A 20,899-nucleotide genomic window follows, 5' to 3' on the forward strand; every position below is an offset into this window, starting at 1 on the left:
TCGCCAGATGAAGACAGGGCCTGTGTACACGGTGAAGGTAATGCTATGTCGTCAACGCGATACGATCGGTTGTGCCAAAGAAAATTGGTCGAAAGACTCAGCTTCCCTGACCAGGTGGTGGTGGTTGAGTTGAGCCGCCGGAAGATCCAGCTTGCGCCCCTCCCATCATGAAGCCAGGAGGAAACATGTGCATTCCGGGAAACGAAAATCCAAACCCGGGCACTGCAGGGGGTACGCCGACGTTATTGACAGCCGAGGGGTCACGCCCCTCATGAGGGCCAGGGCCACCAGGCCCCATCCCACCCGGTTGGCCGTCACGCTCTGGGCGACGGAATCGATCTTGCTGCGTGCGGGACGACACCGGACCGCGTTTCCCTCCCGTGTCGGTGGCAATCCGTCTACTAATGGCTATAGGGCAGAGAGTTAGCCTTGACTTCACTAGGTCAATACGAAGGACCAGGAAAGAGAGCCTCTTACCCTTTGATGAAACGCCAGCACCGATTTCAATGTCAGGTTCCTCAACCACCATGCCAGACTCAATGGGTCGCCCTCCTGTTCCACCATATTCAGCGGTAAGCATCCACTTACGATCTGCTTCCGTAAGTCGCTCGATTGGAATGACACTGATGCCTGTCTGATAGTCACTACAGTCGCGTGGACCGAAACCGACACCCCACCGAGTCTAATTCTGTCAGAGGCACTTCCTAAACACAACGAACTTATTAACAAAAACTTACTCTAAGCTGCATGTCACCGGACTTGAAGGATTCCATTCCCTCCCGGGCACTGACGGCGTCCTGACGACTAATCATTTTGATAAACGCGTGACGTTTGTCGATGTTCACAATGCAAGTTTGGACAATACCAAATTTGCCGAACAAGGATCGCAGATGTGCCTCCGAAGATCTGCAAAATTATCAGTATACAAAGTATAAAAGACACTTTTGGGGAATAATGGTAGACTTACGTGACACCACCAACAAAAAGAGTTCTGCTCAGAACTATACGCACAGATGTTAGCTGAAGCTCTCGACGAAGCACATTCAGATTCAGAAATTCGCGCTACAAACCTTTCATGTTTCCTTGTCCGATAGAGTAATCCCACTCGATGAATTTAGGGCCGGGAGGAGGCAGTGTCGGGTCCTTTCGAGGGGGAGTAGGAGAACGCCGTCTACGCCCGGGCGGGCTGCGCTGGCGATACTCATTGCCTCGTCGACCACGCATATCACCCCGACGGCCGGGAGAATCACCATGATACTCTCCATAGACAGGGCTATCACGGCGACGAGGGGGTGACACATCACGACGTCGGTCCCATCCAGGCGATCGAGATCGGCGACGATACTGGCCTGGAGGAGAGCGCATGTAGTCGCGGTCTCTTTCACGATCCCCTCGATCAAAATCACGTGACTGTGAATCTGGACGGCTACCCCAGCCGGCGGCTGTTTGACCTGGTAAGTTGAAGCCAGCTGCCTGCCCAGGATTCACATTGGCCATGTTTGTAGCAGTAGACAAGCTGAGAATCTGGAGGGCGGTGGCCCACTGTTCCTGCGGGATTCCCTGTGCCGCTAAAAGCTGCAAGAGCTGAAGCTGCTGCTGCAGGGCGTCCGGCGCTATACTAGGAGTCGGCTGAGCTGCGGCTGCGGTCGCCTGCGGCAGTAGCGCGGCCAGGGGATTGCCCGCGGCAGCGAGTGGGTTTGGAGGAGTATGACTTTGGCTTTGTGGTGGAAGTAATGCTGGATTCTGAGCGAGATTACTCAAAGCCGCGAACGGCGTCGCCATAGTTCCAGCGGCATAAGGATTTACACCAGCCTGTCCAGCTTGAACTTGTGAAGCCTGGTCTACGGACGATGACACGGGCTGTGAAACTGTACCCTGCGCGTTCAATGCATTTAGGGGATTAGTCGTCGCTGGAACGGCCGGCGTTGTTATGTTCTGCTTGGCCATATCTGCCAACGCTTTCAAGATACTGGAAGTGTCAGGCGCTGCTTGAGCGGGAGCCGTTGAGGATGCGCCATTCGCCAGCTGTTGCTGCTGCGGACCTCCCAGTGGAATGTAACTCGGTGCTGGTGATCCTTCGGGAGTGGTAGATTCAACATCTAGGGAGAGACATTAGATTTATGATACCAAAGCGGTTGCAACTAGAAACCACGGGTCTAGAATGATTGGATAGATTCCACGTACGACAGGACCAACTCCTGCTTCGTAGGGGGGTTAGAAGGGATAGCTTACTCTGAGATGCAGGCGCATTCAACTTTTCCTTGAATGATGCGAGCATGGGTGCAGGGAATGTATAACCACGTTCCCAGATATCGACCAACTTCTTGATCTTTTCCTATATATTGAGAGAGTCGCATACGTAAGTTGAACTATTCGTCACACAAGACAGCAGAAGCCTAAAGGAAAGATTGCCGCTTTAAGCAACGAGAAAGGGATACGATGATTTGGGAGCATGGGAAGCCATCACGGGATACAAAAATGATCACCGTTTCTTATCGCTCCTATGCGTTCCACAAATCCTGTAACGGCTTCAAAATTATTCGCGTATTGCATCTAAAGCGTACCTTTTGATCCTCAGGGGCGTTGTTTATGATATCAGTCATCAAGACAGGCAGTAATTCGGTCACTCTGTTGACACCAGCGGCGAATGTTCCATCGGGGGCAGCACTGCCAGATGGCTGGCCTGCCTTGCGCGCTGCTTCTACCCATTGTCGAGTTACAGAGTCTACGACATAGAGTACGCCCAATTTGTGTGTTCCTGGTGCCTTCTTGAAGTGTGTATAAATCTTCTGAATAAGGACGGATTCGTTCTGTGAGAAGAGACAGGAGTTAGCTTGCAATTCGGGTAACACAAGTTTGCGGTCATGTCAAGACTTGTCCATACCTGAACGTTGGCTGTACAAAGTGACGTGATACTGTTGATCTTAGACCCAGAAACGCCTGGGGGCTTGAGAGCCAGCATAGACTGGAGATAATTCTCCAACTCTGCTACAGCAGAAGACATAGCTGATAATGGTCGTTCAGGGATCTCAGCGCAGTACGAAAGACATACAATTACCAAAATTCCCTTGGCTGAGACAAGCAGACTCTTGCGGCTTGAAATGAGGATGTATAAGATGCGGAGAGTATCAAAGCTCCAAAACGAGGCGTTTCTACTGGAAAATCCAGCACAGGAAGATTTGGTGATGCCTAAGTTGGCGATGGCTTGTTTCCTCTCAGAAGTGAGGAAAGTTTGTCTAGAGCGGAATTTTCACACTTGTAGTCGTGTCACTACAGACTCCACGAGCACGATGGCGACGAACGAGCCTTCCGCCTACAGCTGGAACACAGCTAAGCAAGGTGCCCAGGGCTTCGCGACTCGCGAGCGAGTACAAGTACAGGGTACAACCTAAAGTGAGAGGATGCAGAGTAAAGAAGAATGTGAAGGCGAATTGGATGTACTTTACGTTGTTGGGACAGAGAGAAGATGGATGGATGATGAAGGGACGGAGGGATTGAGGAGAGAGAAAGAAAAAAGGAAAGTCAGGTGTCTAGTGACTTGAGCTAGTCTCAATCTGGGAGGACAAACTCTAGTGTCTGCCTCAGGCCGACAATCTTCATGTTCTTCGGTTACCACATGACTTCACGTGATCTAATCTCTTGATTGCTGCTCTTGTACTCCGTCCGTACCTTACCTACCAGGTATCAGGCTAGCTCAGTTCGGTGAGTCGAATCAGGAAACTCATGAACAACTGGGCTATGAGTCGGTTCTGCACAAGGATTTTTTTCATCCTTAGTAAAAGGATATAATGTGCCCTCCTCTCAATCATAAGAATTTCTATCATTAACTTCTAGATACAACTCTACAGTACCTCACTTTTCCTTTCGCTCTACATCAGTTTACTCCTGTCCTTTGAGCCAGTCGCAAGGCTCGGGTCACGGCTACAGTTTTGATTGCGACTTGCCGACGTCACCAGTCAGAGCCTCCTTCGAGTTATCTATACAGTGCTATGAGCCACCTACGAAAGCATGTTTCCTACTCATCGCAGGAGCGAGCAATGTAGAATTTCATGATCCTATCTTAAGTTTGGTAAATGTAATAATAGTGGTACATAGTTGTACAGTGTGCCATATTGACTCCATATTCCCAGCGTGCCCTACCTATACTTAGAATCGGTCCTTGGCACTAGTTCATTAAGGTACTCCGTGCTCCCCGTTTTTTCTTGTTCCGAGCGACGGAATTTGGCGGATGGAGTTTCAGAGAAACAAACGGTAACGTGGATTGGTGCAAATACTGGCAATATCCGTCATCGCAAGAAAGCTCATGGAAAGAAAAAGTTGGTTTGGCACTCGGGAGTCCGGCTGCGTCTTGCCCTGGGTTGGGGGTTACCGTAATGTACACGCTATTGCCATCATTGCCTCGCTTCATTGCTGGTCGTTACGGTCACAATTATGTACCGGCTGTACCAATACGGTCAGATGGAAAAAAGGGCCGCAAAAGAGCTTCTCCCTCAACTTTCGAACACTTCCTTCTTTTGACCTCTCCTTTTCTACACCAGTATCCCTGATATACCCTCTTTTCCTTCCCATACCAAACATTCAACTTCAAAAAGTTGTTTGATACAAGATGGCTTCCACAATGAGACTCGGAACCTTCGCTCTTCGTTCCACCTCTATCACGGCTAAGCCTGCCGTGCAGTCCGCTGCCTTCAACGGCTTGCGTTGCTATTCTACTGGCAAGGCCAAGGTTCGTGACGCTTGTTCGGGTTCAATTGTCATGTATCGAGCTTTCTTTACTGATTGAGCTTCTTCTTTTAGTCCCTCAAGGAGACGTTCGCCGATAAGCTTCCCGGTGAGATCGAGAAGGTCAAGAAGCTCAGAAAGTAGGCGCACATCCGTATTCTAAATTGCTACCTACCATACAGCGAGTGCTAATCAAGTGAGCGATTCTTTACAGAGAGCATGGTAGCAAGGTCATCGGCGAGGTTACTCTCGACCAGGCTTACGGTGGTGCCCGTGGTGTGAAGTGCCTCGTTTGGGAGGTAGGTTCACGGAGCTTTTTTTTCTTCCCTCCCCTTTGGTGATGAGATTTCTAGAACACCAGTTAACTCTATTTTCCAGGGCTCCGTTCTGGACTCCGAGGAGGGTATTCGTTTCAGAGGTTACACGGTAGGCCCTCATTGGTGGTGTCATTTCGTGATCAGCGCATACTCACTTTCAGAAAGATCCCTGAGTGCCAGAAGCTTCTTCCCAAGGCACCCGGCGGCGAGGAGCCCCTTCCTGAAGGTACAAGAATCCGGATAATGTTACACAAAGCTTGCGCTAAAAATCCTCAGGTCTCTTCTGGCTACTGCTGACCGGTGAGATCCCCTCCGAGCAGCAGGTTCGCGACCTGTCTGCCGAGTGGGCTGCTCGCTCCGACCTTCCCAAGTTCATCGAGGAGCTTATCGACCGCTGCCCCAGCACTCTCCACCCCATGGCTCAGTTCTCCCTGGCCGTTACCGCTCTGGAGCACGAGTCTGCCTTTGCCAAGGCCTACGCCAAGGGTCTCAACAAGAAGGACTACTGGAACTACACTTTCGAAGACTCCATGGATCTCATTGCCAAGCTCCCCACCATTGCGTCCAAGATCTACCGCAATGTCTTCAAGGACGGCAAGGTCGCTGCTATCCAGAAGGACAAGGACTACTCCTTCAACTTGGCTAACCAGCTCGGCTTCGGTGACAACAAGGACTTTGTTGAGCTTATGCGCCTGTACCTGACCATCCACTCCGATCACGAGGGTGGAAACGTCAGCGCCCACACTACCCACCTCGTTGGCAGTGCTCTGAGCTCGCCCATGCTCTCTCTTGCTGCTGGTCTCAATGGATTGGCTGGTCCTCTCCACGGATTGTAAGCGGCCCCGGGTGTGAACTCGATCTCCGAGAAGAAATATCGTTTTTGCTAATAATTATGTTCTTTCTCCAACAGGGCCAACCAGGAAGTGCTCAACTGGCTCACTAAGATGAAGAAGAGCATTGGCAACGACCTCAGCGACCAGGCCATCAAGGATTACCTTTGGTCCACCCTGAACGCCGGCCAGGTTGTTCCTGGCTATGGCCACGCCGTCCTTCGTAAGACCGATCCTCGCTACGTCTCTCAGCGCGAGTTTGCTCTCCGCAAGCTTCCCGATGACCCCATGTTCAAGCTGGTCAGCCAGGTCTACAAGATTGCTCCTGGTGTCCTGACCGAGCATGGCAAGACCAAGAACCCCTACCCCAACGTTGATGCCGTAAGTTCCTCCCTTCTCAAGATTGTTTCAATAATGCGGGCGACCACGGTAGACTGATCCATTTTTAGCACTCTGGTGTTCTTCTGCAGTACTACGGCCTGACCGAGGCCAACTACTACACTGTCCTGTTCGGTGTCTCCCGTGCCCTCGGTGTCCTGCCCCAGCTGATCATCGACCGTGCTCTCGGTGCACCCATTGAGCGCCCCAAGAGTTTCAGCACTGAGGCCTACGCCAAGCTCGTTGGTGCTAAGCTGTAAATTCCCTCTTGAGATGACATGAAAAAAGCGGGCGGGGATTCATCTTCTTCGATTTATGATTAAGTAGAGCAATTTGTATTATTTTTCCCATCTTTGGTTGCACTAGACTGGACGTGCCGAGTATCGCGGGCTTTCTTTGATTATTGTATGATAGGATTTAGGTTCGAGCGGAAAGCGATTGCAATTCACGTCGATTCGAATCTATCTAGGAAGTACTTATAAAGATCCGCCTTTTCTTATTTTAAAAAAAAAAGCAAGAAATTTTTTTTCTTTGAGGAACCGAGTGAAATATCCGATATATCGAGATATCGAGGTGAACATAAGTATGCCAGTTGCCGATCAAAGGGACCTAATAATCACGGGCAAATGATAAGGTACCTTACTGGACGACGAAGATTTGACCTCTCAACCATAGCCTACTCCGTACATCGGTACATGAGTGTTGATGATTGATGTTGGGAGCGCCCGGTTTGCTCCGTGGCTCCAGAATGCCCAACGGCCACTCAAATCCGATACGTCCTCGGGCCAAATCACACCGCCGGCCCGCAATGGGTCTAGTGCACCAAATGGCCCGATAGTAGCTTGATATGGCTTAGTGTTTCCCCAATCCGCCGAAAATAGGCAGGAAATAGGAATGGCCATTTATCGTTGTTGTGGTAGCAGATCCACCTTGTGTGCCGTTCCTGTGGTTTTTGAGGGGGGGAAAGAAGGGGGGGGGAGGAATCAGGCCTGAGGCCAACAAAGTGACTACTAGTCCGTCACGTACTACGAAGTACAGTGTAGGACTCATACTCAGAGCAACAGGCTGACCTTGTTCCCCCTTCCTCTACTGCTTTATAACTTCCCTCCCCCCCCCTTCTTCTACCATTCTTCTGTTGTCTTGTCAATTAAAGTTGTTCTGCCCACTGGCTCAAATTCCGATTCACTCCCACCCCCATCTCCATCTCCATCATCAACCTTATCCGACGGAGCTTCCTTATTCCGCTCGACTTTGACAGCGCGTTTCGCTCGCGAACAGTTCTTATTTTCTCGTGATCCCTTAGGCGACGAAGCCCCCTACATCCCTTGGTCAGGGCCCCTTTCAGTGCTACCCAAGGTCAGAGATGTCAACCGCTACTGCTGAGAAGGCCTCTGCCGGCCGTACTCTCGAGAAGAAGCCTGTCAAGTTCAGCAATCTGCTACGTATGTCTCTTCCCCGTTATGGATCATACGCAACACCAGCAAGTCTTGTAGTCAAATGATCAGATTCTAATTTTTGCTGGAAAAATAGTCGGTGCAGGCTTGAACATGTTCGAGTAAGTTTCTCCCATTACCTTCTCTCCGTTTGATCCGAAATTGTGAGTTGAGGTCTAATGGGCAACGCAGGGTCACCACTTTGGGACAGGTATATTTCATTGTCTTTCAGAGCTTGATGTCTTTCGCTTACAATTTTCCAGCCACTGGAAGTGATCAAGACGACCATGGCTGCCAACCGAGGCGACAGCTTCGCCGGCGCTATGGCGCGGATATGGGGTCGTGGCGGGATCCTCGGTTGTGAGTGACCCTTTTACCCGCGTTCCGATGGTGTGGGGTGCAACAACTGATGCGGGATGATCCCACAGATTATCAAGGTCTCATTCCGTGGGCCTGGATTGAGGCCTCCACCAAAGGCGCTGTCCTCCTGTTCGTCGCGTCCGAGGCGGAATTTCGTGCCAGGGTGCTTGGTGCCCCCGACTTCCTGGCAGGTATTGCTGGAGGTATGACGGGTGGTGTTGCGCAAGCATATGCGACCATGGGTTTCTGTACCTGCATGAAGACGGTTGAGATCACCCAGCACAAGATGGCTGCTCAGGGTGTTAAGCCCCCGAGTACATTTGCTACCTTCATGGATATCTACCGTAAGGAAGGTATTCGTGGTATCAACCGCGGTGTGAACGCGGTGGCTATTCGCCAAACCACGAACTGGGGTTCTCGCTTTGGTCTCTCCCGTCTGGCGGAGACCGCTATCCGTAAGGTGACCAACAAGGACGAGAGTCAAAAACTGAGCGCCATCGAAAAGGTCCTTGCCTCTGGCCTGGGAGGTGGTCTCTCCGCATGGAACCAGCCCATTGAAGTCATCCGGGTCGAGATGCAAAGCAAGACTGAAGACCCCAACCGACCCAAGAACCTGACTGTTGGGAAGACCTTCAAGTACATTTACGAGACGAACGGTATCAAGGGTCTTTACCGCGGTGTTACTCCTCGTATTGGTCTTGGAATCTGGCAGACCGTCTGCATGGTTGCTCTTGGTGATATGTAAGTTGACTTGGGCGTTTCTTTGTCCCTTCCCTTCTGTTGCTCTTTTTCCTTTCTTGGAATTTCACTTCCTGGGCTTTCCGTTACGATCTTCATGTGACGCCGAGGAGCGATACCGGGCTAACTTGTGGGTCTCCGTTGCACCGAAACAGGGCCAAGGAAGCAGTCGAAAAACTGACAGGCGAGAAAGTCACCGCTAAGCACTAGAGAAGGTTTGAAACACCCTTCTACTATGCAGTATGCGCGGTCTGAATCAGATGGCGGAAGAGATATAGTCCGATCACATATTTTATTGGACTCTGTACGGACTTGATCGGAGGAGCTAGCAGGCATAGCTGTTTAGCCTCCGTGCGCACCCCGTTCACCGCTCGTTCTGGAGCTAGGTTCAAGTCATTCATGATGAGTGATGTAAATAGTAACAGTTTGGACTCAGAATGGTCCTCCTTAGACTTATCAAGAAATCTATAATATTGCCCCCGATCTGCTACCATGGTCGTAAGCCTTGAGTCAGACTATAGATACCTTCGGGCTTATTTCTCCTGCTTTCCTGTTCTCGGATGAATTCTAGTTTAGAAGCTGTCTGCTGTTAAAGAAATAGATAGCGAGGCTTTATGAACAGCAAAAGATATATCAGTTCTGGCAGCTCTGCAGTTGTTGCAATCATTAAACTTTCAAATGGAGATACCTTCATATAATGGCATCTTTCAACGGTCATGACATTCAGCTTAGAACATGAATATAACACATGCAAATGAAGTTCTACGAGTTTATTTGAACTGGATGGAGACACACACTGTAACTTGACTGACAGATAACTTAGTGAACAGTATCCTGCTTACTAACCCTAGTAGCATATGCAAACCTACGGTGTCTTCATTTACCAGCAAGTTGTCCTGGACTTCTTTTAGGATATACTTCGGGCGAAAGCCAAGGAGACAGATGAACTCATCCTGAAGGACCATTTCCTGATTCGGCAACAAGTCTTTTTAAAACCTATAGCTCCGACAACATACGATGGGACGATGTCTGTATAGCATCATAACGAGAGCGAGGTTCTCAGAATGAAATGACGCTCATCTATCTGTAGGGGTTGATGTATAACCGAATCGCCAGACTTGGTGCCTGCAGCAAAGCCATGCTTTGTCAATCACATTGCCGCTGATCGAAAACGTGTTTAGAGATTTGAAAGGATACTGTGCCTTTTCTCCAGCCTCAAAACAGGGTTCAGAGGAGGATTATCAGGTTTAAGACGGCCTATGATACTCGGAAGGCACTGGATGGCATAAGGTACAATTGTATTACAGTCACACAACTACAGCCACATCACAAAGGAGAATATCTGCGAAGATTGATCTAGACACATAAGAACAGGAGAGGACGCTTTTTCCAAGTCAGTCTAACATGTAATGTATACACTTTAAACGGTCAGACCGAGGTCCTCGCCGTAAGGAAGCTGGAAGAGGTCTCCAACAGCGGCAACGGAAGCCTTGCCAGAGAGGAAAGATTTGGCGGCCTAGAGAAGGAAGATGAGTTAGCCAGGCGACCTTGTCCCAAAGTATGCCGAGAGTAGGGGAGGAGAAAAGACTTACATCCTTGACCTGCGCCTCAGTGACGCTGTCGAAGCCCTGGGCAACCTCGCCAATCTGGTAGGGCTTGCTGCCGTTGATCAGGGCAGCACCAGTGGCCTCAAGGCCGGTCTCGAGGGTTTGAGCCGACTCGAGAGCACGGAACTTGGCCAAAGCAACAGCCTTCTTAATTTCGTCACCGGCAATCTCACCGGCAGCCGTCTTCTTGAGAACGTCGACCACGTTCTTGCTGGCGGCAGCAACCTGGTCGGCCTTTCCAGAGACTGTAATGGTGAAGAGACCGGCGTCGGAGTAGGCGTTGTTCTTGGTCGCGACACGGACATGAGAGAAACCCTGGGTGGCCTTGGCAAGGAGAGAGAAGCCAGGAGTCCACTTGATGGAAGACTCACCGCCGAGGAGGGCAGCAAGAACGGAAGCTTCAGGCTTGTAGCCAGATGTGCCAAAGGCACTAGAGCCAGGGAAGGCAATCACAACGGCGTTGCCGGCCTTGGAAGCGATACGCTGTTCGCCACCGTAGTACTTGGAGGCAGTGTTGGGCTGCACTTTGAACTGGCTAGAACTGCCAGCGCTGGGGAGCTCCTTGAAGAACTCACCAACCCACCTGGACACCTCAGCGGAGGTGGAGCCGCTGCCAACGATGGCGATGTTAGATTTAGCATAGGCGTCCTTGGCAAACTCGGCGATGGCCTCGGCGGAGAGGTACTTTTCGAAAGGACCAGTGGCGGAGGGAGTAATGTTCTCACCCAGACCGCGGTGGAAGGCAAGAGCGTGGGCAGCGTCAGAGGCAACGCTCTCGGCATCGGCGGCAAGGGCTTGCTGTCTGTACTTGATGAGGTTGTAGACGAGCTCATTCAACTCGTGGGCTGAGGTTTCGAGTCAGCCAATATCCCATTGGAAGTAGTGACTGACTACAGCCGTCAACGTACCTGCAAACTTTGTCTGGGAAGCGACCTCCGCCAAAAGCTCGGCAAAGTAAGGGAGATCTTTTGAGAGGAACTTGGCCTTGAGAACGACGTTCTCACGCGAATGTGTCGAGGAAACTTCACCGCCCAGCAGTTCAACCTCCCGAGTGATCCGCAACGCCGACCGTTTGAGTGTAGACTGTCAATTGAAAGCAGAAACCGTTAGAGATCATCCTAATTTACATTGATTGGTAGCAAGGACTGCAAACGAGCCATAAAAACCAACCTTGAAGGCGAAGAATTCGAGAGCGTCGGAGAAGCCAGGGAAGGGCTGGTAACGGGAACCGGCCTTTGCCACCAACGCCAGGGTGCCGGTTGGGCCTGCAACCTCTCTGTTGGCGACCTTCACACCGGCAGACTCAGAGACATCGTACTGAAGGCCGGGAGTCGCAGCAGAGGCCATGCTGCGACGACTGCTGGCGCCGGCAGCAGAGAGCGCACGGGGCGCATTTCGGCTGAGGGTAGACCGCGACAGCATTATCGCATGTGCGGAATATCGAACGAGAAGGAGGAGACGTAGGAAGCCGGAAGGCTTGACAGCAATTGGTGAGGTCGAGAGGGGGAAGAGCACAAGAAGGCTGGCTGTCTGTTGATGGACGGGTTGGGAACGATGTCTGAAAAGCTTCAAGATGCCGGCGTCTTGATTACTCGTTTGCTGATTGGCCCAAATGACGAGTGCGGGCGGAACCGGCTTTTCCTCGCTCTCCGTGTCAGGTGAGATCAGGTGATATTAATACACGTGATTGTTTAAAGGCATGCGATAAGAGAAAAGTAACAGAACGGTGTATATGATTCGAAAAAGATCCATGAGCTCTTTAAGCAAGTTCTTATTTCAGATCTGAACGTATATCACTTCTTATATTTGTCTTATGCTATTAATTCGGTGATGTTGGTTTATTCCTCCTGAAAACTCGAAAGTTGCCAGCTTCACTGGGAAGCTTGAAAAATGACCTCCCAAGTATGCGACAGACGACTGAGCTCGACCACTGAATCCATTGCGCGTCAGCTGCTAATTTGGCTATGGTATAGTATGCTGCGGAGCTATGTCAGCTTCTGGTAGAAGACAACTTTGGGGAGCTATTCGGGGTACGTTTCCGCCCCAGGACATATTGGCTTGAGAAATATGACTGGAGTACTGGGGGTTGGATAAACGATTAAATGACCTGATGTGCTGATCTCTTTCTGTCTGAAAATCAGCGCATATTCGCGACACTTTCGCGCTATGATCGCCTCAACCTGCCTCGCCTCAAGGCTTATTCCGAACTTCCAAATCGTCAGCTTCTCCCCGCACTCGCTGCTATGATTCAGCAGCATCTTGTCTACCATTACACCTCCTACGATGACGGCGTGACGTATTATGAAGTCAATATGCAGTCTGCATACTATCTCGTTCGGTCTGGAAAGATTCTGGAGTTTGTGGAGGAACGACTGGGCAAGTATGCGGCGACCGTCATGTCTGCCATCATGTATCTCGGACATGCCCAAGTGAGCTACCTGGAGACTTTGCCAGAATTGACATCAGGGGCAGACAAGGCCAATGGCGTTCCTGAAGAGCATGCCGAATATGAGGAAGAGGAGGAACAATCGAATGGACTCAACGGAGAACACACCAACGAACAACCTGAGCTTCTTCACCCGACGTTGAAAGACCTAGCGGCCCATGGTTATATCATCCGTGTTAGAGAGGCACAATTTCAGAGCCATGCAGACAATATCCTCGATGCAGAGCGAGTCATAAGATCTAAACCAGAGATCAAGGCATTGAAGGGCAAGAGGCTAGAGGAGGCAGTCATAGAAGGAACGCTTGAATTGCTCAAGGAGAGAACCGACGGGGACCTGACCCGCGGTCTGGTAGTCCAAGGGGTTCCCAGAGGCGCCAAGCGCAAACACAGTTCACGGAGGGCTGACAAGCCCAACAAAAAATCCCGAGTCGATTTTGCCAGCGTCGATGAAAATGATGAGCAGGATGAGGAAGAGGAGGACGAATGGTCGGATGAAGAAATGGGCTACGATACAACTCCAATGGAGGTGAGTGCTTCAAATGACATGGCATAGTATCTGGACGGGAGAGCTAACGAGGCTGTGACACTTAGGCTGGGTTGGTTGTCCGAGTCAACTATAACAAGCTCGATGTCGCACTACGAAATCGCCGCTTCATAGAATTAGCTGAGCAGGATGTGTCGTCAGCAACAGCTGAAGTATATGAATGCCTACTTCGACGCATTGAGTACCAGACCCATCAGTGCCGAGACACTGTCGAGATACCTCGCGAGGGGGAAGAGGGAGAGCAGTACTCTGTGCCGATAGCACTCAGTGCAGTAGCTGAGGACGTCGACCCACGGCTTGACCTTTCTGGTTCTACGGGTCCGATGGATACCTCGCAGCCAGATGGCAGACGTGGGAAACGGTCCTTGGAAGGTGATGTTAATGGAGCAAGTCACGAAGGGGCGAATGGACTGTTTTCTGGAGGTAATCGCACTTTTGAAATCGACCAACACCTTTCTCTTTTGGCACAGCCACCTCACAACCTCACATCCAAACGCATGGTTTCGGGCCTCATCACCTGGACAGTAGAGTTCCGTCATCTGGCACGAAAGCTCCGCCACCTCGAACTGGAGCGGATGATCGAGGCTCGGTACGGTGATGTTGCGTTGCGGGTGGTCCGAGTTCTCCATGCCAAGGGCAAGCTAGACGAGAAGCGACTCCAAGAAATCAGTCTGCTCCCCTTCAAGGACCTGCGGCAAGTTCTTGCGAGCATGCAAGCAGGCGGATTCGTCGACCTGCAAGAAGTGCCACGGGACGCTCAGCGACAGCCATCACGCACAATCTACCTCTGGTACTACGACCCTGACCGTATCTGCAACAGTGTGCTGCAGGACACGTACAAGGCCATGTCACGGTGTCTGCAGCGCCTGAGGTTCGAGCGTAGCCGGCTAAAGGAGTTCTTGGAGAAGACGGAGCGGAGTGATGTCAAGGGCAACGAGCAGCGGTATCTATCTGAACCCGAATTGGTGCTTCTGGAGCAGTGGAGGGCCAAAGAGGCGTTGTTATTAGGCGAGGTGGCGCGCCTGGATGAGATGGTTGCTGTGATGAGAGACTACTAAGCTGAATTTAAATGATTACAATGATCATCCCACGAGACATGAATGGAAGAAGTCATCTTGCAGAACATGTCAATTGCATGGCGAATAGAATCGTCTTACTCGCAAATCTACTGTAAAGTCGCCTGTCCCGCTGAGGGCATCTGCGGGATAGACAACGGAGTCAGAACACCAACTGCGTACGAACTGGAGTTCACCACTGCGCATACATTCCGGTCAAATTATATGCTTCGAGGAAGGCTTTAATTGTTTGTTTGATTACCCATCTCGATTGAAGTAGGAATACAAAAGAGAACACGAGTCTAGATACATGAAACAAAGCACAGGTGACAACCTAGATCTACAGTAAAATGGTAGAATGGTCTGGGCAGACCGAAAGACAGTGTAAAGAGAGGTAGCTCATGTGGAAGCACCTATGAAGAAGAGCAATCAACGCACGCCCGACAACCATACTCAGACAAAAGCCACACCAGATGACAAAAGATAACGCCCATCCGCGGTCGACGAATGATGAACTCCAGGTAGTGTCACTATACAGGTGGTTGTACTGTTCGAACCATTATTTCGTTTCCTCCTGGCATGTCTAAGCCCATTGCGTTGCTAACAGGTTTGCTTCGTAACCCATACCGCGTGATCATGCTCCCCCAGCAGCTGGTAGGCAGGATGTAAAAGTTTTCTTTGGCGATCAAGTCCCATGCGGGACTATGTAGCGCCGGTAGCTTCCGTGCTAGCAACAGCGGCCTCTGCCAGACTAGAGCCCTGTGTCCCATTGGAGCTCTTCGTGTTCCCGTCTTCTGGTGGGGATACCGTTGCCGCTTTGCAGCCTTCATCCTTCGCGGCGCCATTCTCTCCTAATCGAGCCTCAGCAACGACTAGCTTTCCTTTCGTTTCTTCCAATTCCTGTTTCAAGGCCTTGATATAGTCAATAGCCAGTTCCACGGTACTGGCTTTGCTGATTGTTTGTGCCCCGGCCTTTTCTTTTTCTTTTTCTTTCTCTTTCTCCTTGTCACCTTTGGCATGACCGGACACACTTTCTTTGGCGTGCTTCATCTGAATGAACGCCGATGGAATCAGAGACTCGATTTCCTTGAGGGCGTTGTTGATTCGGTTTCTGCGGCCTTGCTCTGCGAGCTTGTGATTCGTTCTCTTTGAACTGAGATTCTCAGCCAAAGTTTCGGGATATGAGACACCAGGTAGTAGAGTTCCGTCCAGAATATGCTGATAGTTAGATTTGGACGCCAAGTATAGAGCCGAGGTCTCGCTTGAAATGCCTGCAAAGATACGTAATCCCGGTCAGTGTCGATCATAGAAACAGCAGCAGGGCAGATGACATGGCTTACCTTCGCCGCGCACCAAGGGCTGAATGCTAGGACTGATCTTGGGCCGCAAATTAGGACTGGCGTGCGTCGAGCTCAGGCTCTGCCGTTTCCTCCCCATAGGACCAAGCTTAGGGGTTTCCGACTTCTTCGCGATAGGTCCGCTAGGAGAAGGCATGGCCATCGTGCGCGGGCTCGGCGCAATGGAGCCAGGATTCCGATCGATAACTGGTGCTGATTTTGGCTCCAACGACGGCGTGATACTCGCTGATGTAACCGGCGTGGCCGAGCCTGTGTTAATGGCGGTATCAATTCGTGCAACTTGAGGTCGAGAGAGCTGTGTCGCCGGGGTGGCAGCTTCCGGGAGCATAACATCCTCCATGACGTCGTCATAAGATTCTGTTGATACGAGCCTTGCTTGGCCATTGAATTGACCGGTTGGATTCTCGGCGGGCTGCGGCCGTTGAAGCCGCATCAGCATTGCAGGGGTTGCAGGAGCGCTAGTTTGCGACTGATCTGCTTGTGGCACTATGGCGGGAGACTTTCGCGCAGGGGGCAGGGCAGGCGGCGGCATCAATGGTTCAGAAAGGGGTTCCGGCGATACGGAATCTTGGTCGGAGCTCTCATTGCTGCTCTGACGAAGCCCACTCACACCATGAGGCAGTATTTTGGAGACTCCTTGATCTTGGCTGAGGCCGTTGAGAACTTCATCGGAGTTGAGATTCAGCATTGACTTCTTTCGTGTCTGCGGGCGTACAGATGGCGATTGTTGTTTCTTGGCGCGTGAGGAAAAAGATTTAGTGGTCGATGGCCGACGACGATGTTTCCTCATCAAGCCAGGGGAGGAAGGTGCAGAAGAGCCGGGGATCGCGTCGGCAGGAGAGTGCAGAAAACCGACCTCGGACACCGACTGGAACGGATAGCCATTGCCGTTGGAGTTCTGAGCCTCAAGAGCTGGAGAGGTGAGGGGGGTAAAATACTCTCCGGGAATCGTGTACTCGGGCAGTCGGAATTGAGTTTCTAACGGTGTCATGGCGGGAGAGACGAGGGGAGTGTAGAGTGCCTGTGTCAATGCGGGTGCATGCATTAGCCTGTGCGATCCGATCACAATGAGCGCCGGACGCATCGGGTGGGTTTAGTCTCACCTGCTCTTCGTTCATGCGAGGATATCGGTCGTACAATTCGTGGTTCTCATCCACCTGTGGCGGATATCGTGCTGCATTACCCTGAAGCTCAATACTGTTCGGAGTAGGGGGAATGACCGATTGGCCGTGGGGAATGTAGGGTTGCGAGGTCGGCAGTCCATGATGGGTTGGTTGCTGCAGCTGCTTCTGCGGCGGTTGTTGAGGATGATGGAACATCTGAGGCTGTGCAAGTTCCTGGTTGTAGAAGGCCGGGGTTACAGGAGCACTGGTGTAGGACGAGGGAATTTGACCCTGAGATTGAGATGGCTGGTTGTGGCTGGAAAGATCGAACGAGAAATCGCTCATGATGCGATTGTTGTAGGACGACGACGAGTGAGCGCCGGGAAGGGAGTCGGTCTCCATGCGGACCAGTTGTTCCTGCTCAGCAGTGGTCGTAGGCATCATCGACACCGAGGCGGGAAGAGAACGAGAAGGTTGTAGCTGTCGCTCGCCTGGTCCGTGCCCCTCCAGATCGGGGAAATGCATTCCAAACTCCAGAAAATTGGTGAATTCATCTTCGCCAGAGGCCGCCATGAGCGATTGTTCCTGAAGGGACCCCGGCCATGCCATCGAGTTGTCCTGGTCCATAATGGGTCGGTACAGCAGGTGCAGTGCAGAAAAGCGATTGTGATCTACTTCGGCTGATTCCGTCTCGAGTCTTTTCCGGCTGGTTTTCCTTGGGTTCGCTTTGGAAAAGATCGATGTCTTTTCTCTAAGTCAGAAAGTGCAGAAGACTGACGATGAAGTCAAGCAACGCCGAATCGGGACCTGACCATTCACCGAGGGGAAAAGAGTGAAGAGAGCCTGGGATCGCAATGTACCTAGTGATAAGGAAAGTGGGACAAAATGGAGGAAGGACTCTGTTCCGGCGAACAGCAGGTCGGAGATGACAAGGCTGTCAAGTTTTCAACAGAACGAATTGGCATGCATAACGGTAGGATTCTAGATTGATCATGGGTAGAGAAGTGAAAGAGGAATCGATGAAATCGACAAATGCGAGAGAATGAGAAGGAGGAAGAGATGTGGGGTGTGGAAAAAGAGACTGCTACGAGGTACCAAGAACTACCAGGCTAAGGTGACCGTATTTCGTAAGAAAAGAGGGAAAAGCGACCGGGTAAAAACTAAGGTACAAAAAGAGATGGAGCCCGAATTTAACTATGGTAGACGGTAGTAGTAGTAGTAGAATACTAGTTCTGCTCAGCTGCTCAGGATTTCTCCAAAGTCAAATGCTTCGATCAAGAGAAAATAAAACGAAAAAAAGAAAAGAAGAAAAGAAGAGAAAATAATACACAGTAATATAATAATAATAATAAAAGAATAATATATGTTGAAAACTCAGAGGATGAACAAGAGCACAAGCTAAGGCAAGTATCTAATTAGGCCAACCAGTACCGAGGACTACTACTGTACCTATTATTATTTGTCGGATGTAAGCGAAACAAAAAGTACGAAGCAGTAGGATGAAGTACAGAGTACTTGGAAAGATTCTTACTGGGGAGTTACCCTGCAAGCCACTTTATTATGGTACCTGCCTCCTTCTGCACAGTAAGTAGGTATTTACAAAATAGTAATATTAATAGTAGATACTGATGATCATCAGCATCTAGGGTAAAGAAATGAAGAAGAAAAAACCCTGGTCAACCGTCAAAAGATCAGGATTCTCCGCTAATTAAGCTCCAGCCACGAGGACAAGAATGACCAGACGAATTCAGAATTAGGATAAGAAGGGGATTATCATAACCTGGAAGGTATACCCTGAGGAAGATTCGACTGACATGACCCATGGGACTTGCAGAATGATAGATTCTTCATGTAATAATCATGTCTCCTCTGTAACTTCCAAAGGTTTTGTGCCTTCCCGATCGGCGTCTTTTCGGCGGGCTTTGAAGAGGGGCAAACCCGAGTACTTTACCCAGGTAGATGGTTCCCCCACCACCCCCCCCCCCCGAAATATCACGGGAGCACTGGCACATTTTTTATATCTCCATACTTCACAGGGTATCAAGGTGCCTATCACTTGTTAAACTTCTTGACTAGATACATATCACCAGAGTTATCTGTCAAGTTGCCTCTGTATCCCCGAAAGACCAGGACATCCATGATCCATGGGTCCAGATCTTTGCTCTCGTGTTTAACGGTGTTGATATCTCCTCTGGGACTAGACCTTATCAGGGAACAGCCTTGCCTAAACAAGCATGGCCCCACCTTTTTTTTTCTCCGCCTGATTTTAAAAGCGGCAGGTGCGCTTGTGGATTATTCTCGACTCTCGAGGTTCCCTCAAGGTGGCCTGTGCAAGCCTACCAGGCTACCTTACCACTTGAGTACTAAGCCCAATAATAATACTAATTATTATTATCCAACATACCTGGAGGATGTCCATGCACTTGATCATGTTAGTCCTATCTCCATGTCAAGGTGAATCGGGGCAGGGCAACTTGGATTCTTTCGTCTTGGTGTTCCTCGGAATAACCAGGGAACATCACGACTCGACAAAATCACACTATCGGGGCACTTTTCAGTCTATGCTATCTAGCCACTGGACCAGTAAAGATCTAGTAGTACCCACTGAGAGTGACCGGACTACTTACCTAATCTACGGAGTACTAAGGTAGTAGCTATGTATCTAGATCGCTTCTGAGAATCAGACATCCAAAGCCTGATTGGTCTCTTGGGGCGTCTGAGGTGAAACGATCAATTTGAATCGATGTTCAGAATGACATCGCTTATCCCAGCCAATCCACTCCAAATGCGCTTCTACACAAATAATACCTAGGTAGACTTATATCCGTGCCTTCGTTTACCCACCCCGCTTCCCAGTGTGGGTGCACCACACCGTAACCACCAATTTTCAATATTTGAAGCTATTCTCAACGCATTGGCTGGCTATCAAAGAAAAAAACCTTACCATTCTCTTCTGCTACCCTCGCTGCCTCAATTGATATCTCACTCTCCTGTGTAGGTGGTGGTGGTGCCTTCTTATGTATCTTTAACTATGTTCACAAGTAGATTATACCAGTGTGCTAGCAACCCTGCATCTTCGGCCTGGATACACCTTGATTCCTTTATCTTTTGCTTCACCGGACCTAGTTTTAGATCTGCTGGAAGACATTTCTCAAAGCAATATGCCTACATCTTGCTAACCTGTTGGTCAGGCTTATCAGTGTGTATAAGTTGATTTGCCCACGCCTCTAGTATTTTAGGAGTCACTGGCATGTTTACATCACGCATACTGACTAACCAGAGGTGTAAGGCTTCCTCCTGATACCCCTCAAGAACTTTATTAACCAGTTTCCGAGCCGTACGAGGTTGTGAGCCCTTTTTGACGCGATCACGTAGGGTCGCGTAAGGAACGCCATATTCAAGCGCAATCTTGGTGATATTTGGGTTTTCTTAGGCCTGAGCGGCTTTGCAGGCCTTAACGAGGGAGGATTCATCAATTTTAGAAGATTTTGGCATGTTGTGTGGTTGGAATAGCTTCAAGAAGTCAAAATATCGAAAATTGGTGGTTACGGTGTGGTTGGTGGTTACGGTGTGGTGCACCCACACCGGGAAGCGGGGTGGGTAAAAACGAAGGCACGGATAAGTTACAGCTTACCTTAGGTACTCTCTTCCATCAGTACCTTACCTTACGTGTGTACGGACCACAGAGTAGGCCAGTTTCCCCACTATCGGATGACCTACGCAGTATTGTATGTTGGTTACCTTAGGTTCTAGACTAGGTACCTTTGATACCTCGCAGTCCCTATCATTGATTCATCATATAATTATTTGCCCGAATTCTGTGAGAAAAAAGCGGCCTAGGCTACCTTGGGGTGATAGACTCAGACCCACTAACTACAACGGTGTAGCTGATCCTCATGCAAGATGCCAATGCTAAGAATATCTTGATCACCATTTCTATGATCCGTCGCTAGATAAGTAATACTACATGCTGTCATAGGTCGACGAGTCACGTGGATTACACAACCA

The 20,899-nt window shown here is 50.2% G+C and overlaps 6 protein-coding genes across 6 annotated transcripts; 3 read left to right on the forward strand and 3 right to left on the reverse strand.

Annotated features, from left to right (window-relative positions):
• Nucleotides 1–97: 97 nt before the first annotated feature.
• CDV56_102684 (Nrd1 complex RNA-binding subunit) lies at nt 98–3,004 on the reverse strand (the record flags this gene model as incomplete). The annotated part of the gene is made up of 8 exons (XM_026756303.1): nt 98–408; nt 478–682; nt 738–906; nt 968–1,001; nt 1,071–2,099; nt 2,233–2,335; nt 2,565–2,810; nt 2,885–3,004. 8 exons carry the CDS (start codon nt 3,002–3,004, stop codon nt 98–100), a joined length of 2,217 nt encoding a protein of 738 aa, XP_026612439.1.
• A 1,602-nt stretch (nt 3,005–4,606) lies between these two features.
• On the forward strand, nt 4,607–6,507 carry cit1 (citrate (Si)-synthase CIT1; the record flags this gene model as incomplete). Its single annotated transcript, XM_026756855.1, has 8 exons — nt 4,607–4,726; nt 4,798–4,862; nt 4,937–5,021; nt 5,101–5,148; nt 5,205–5,265; nt 5,316–5,871; nt 5,950–6,250; nt 6,319–6,507. The coding sequence occupies 8 exons, from the start codon at nt 4,607–4,609 to the stop codon at nt 6,505–6,507; spliced, it is 1,425 nt and encodes a 474-aa protein (XP_026612440.1).
• Nucleotides 6,508–7,610: 1,103 nt separating this feature from the next.
• YHM2 (putative mitochondrial DNA replication protein (Yhm2)) lies at nt 7,611–8,785 on the forward strand (the record flags this gene model as incomplete). The annotated part of the gene is made up of 5 exons (XM_026757176.1): nt 7,611–7,689; nt 7,778–7,802; nt 7,873–7,891; nt 7,944–8,040; nt 8,109–8,785. The coding sequence occupies 5 exons, from the start codon at nt 7,611–7,613 to the stop codon at nt 8,783–8,785; spliced, it is 897 nt and encodes a 298-aa protein (XP_026612441.1).
• Nucleotides 8,786–10,198: 1,413 nt separating this feature from the next.
• Nucleotides 10,199–11,807, reverse strand: CDV56_103830 (ubiquinol--cytochrome-c reductase subunit 2; the record flags this gene model as incomplete). The annotated part of the gene is made up of 4 exons (XM_026757449.1): nt 10,199–10,294; nt 10,371–11,230; nt 11,294–11,468; nt 11,556–11,807. The coding sequence occupies 4 exons, from the start codon at nt 11,805–11,807 to the stop codon at nt 10,199–10,201; spliced, it is 1,383 nt and encodes a 460-aa protein (XP_026612442.1).
• Nucleotides 11,808–12,275: 468 nt separating this feature from the next.
• RPC82 (putative DNA directed RNA polymerase III subunit Rpc82) lies at nt 12,276–14,433 on the forward strand (the record flags this gene model as incomplete). Its single annotated transcript, XM_026757644.1, has 4 exons — nt 12,276–12,287; nt 12,359–12,415; nt 12,527–13,357; nt 13,423–14,433. 4 exons carry the CDS (start codon nt 12,276–12,278, stop codon nt 14,431–14,433), a joined length of 1,911 nt encoding a protein of 636 aa, XP_026612443.1.
• A 699-nt stretch (nt 14,434–15,132) lies between these two features.
• Nucleotides 15,133–17,518, reverse strand: CDV56_104309 (phosphate-sensing transcription factor PHO4; the record flags this gene model as incomplete). Its single annotated transcript, XM_026757928.1, has 3 exons — nt 15,133–15,701; nt 15,771–16,809; nt 16,892–17,518. 3 exons carry the CDS (start codon nt 17,516–17,518, stop codon nt 15,133–15,135), a joined length of 2,235 nt encoding a protein of 744 aa, XP_026612444.1.
• Between the last annotated feature and the right edge of the window lie 3,381 nt (nt 17,519–20,899).

The sequence above is a fragment of the Aspergillus thermomutatus genome, assembly GCF_002237265.1.
Source record: "Aspergillus thermomutatus strain HMR AF 39 chromosome Unknown NODE_172, whole genome shotgun sequence".
In the NCBI taxonomy this organism is placed as follows: domain Eukaryota; kingdom Fungi; phylum Ascomycota; class Eurotiomycetes; order Eurotiales; family Aspergillaceae; genus Aspergillus; species Aspergillus thermomutatus.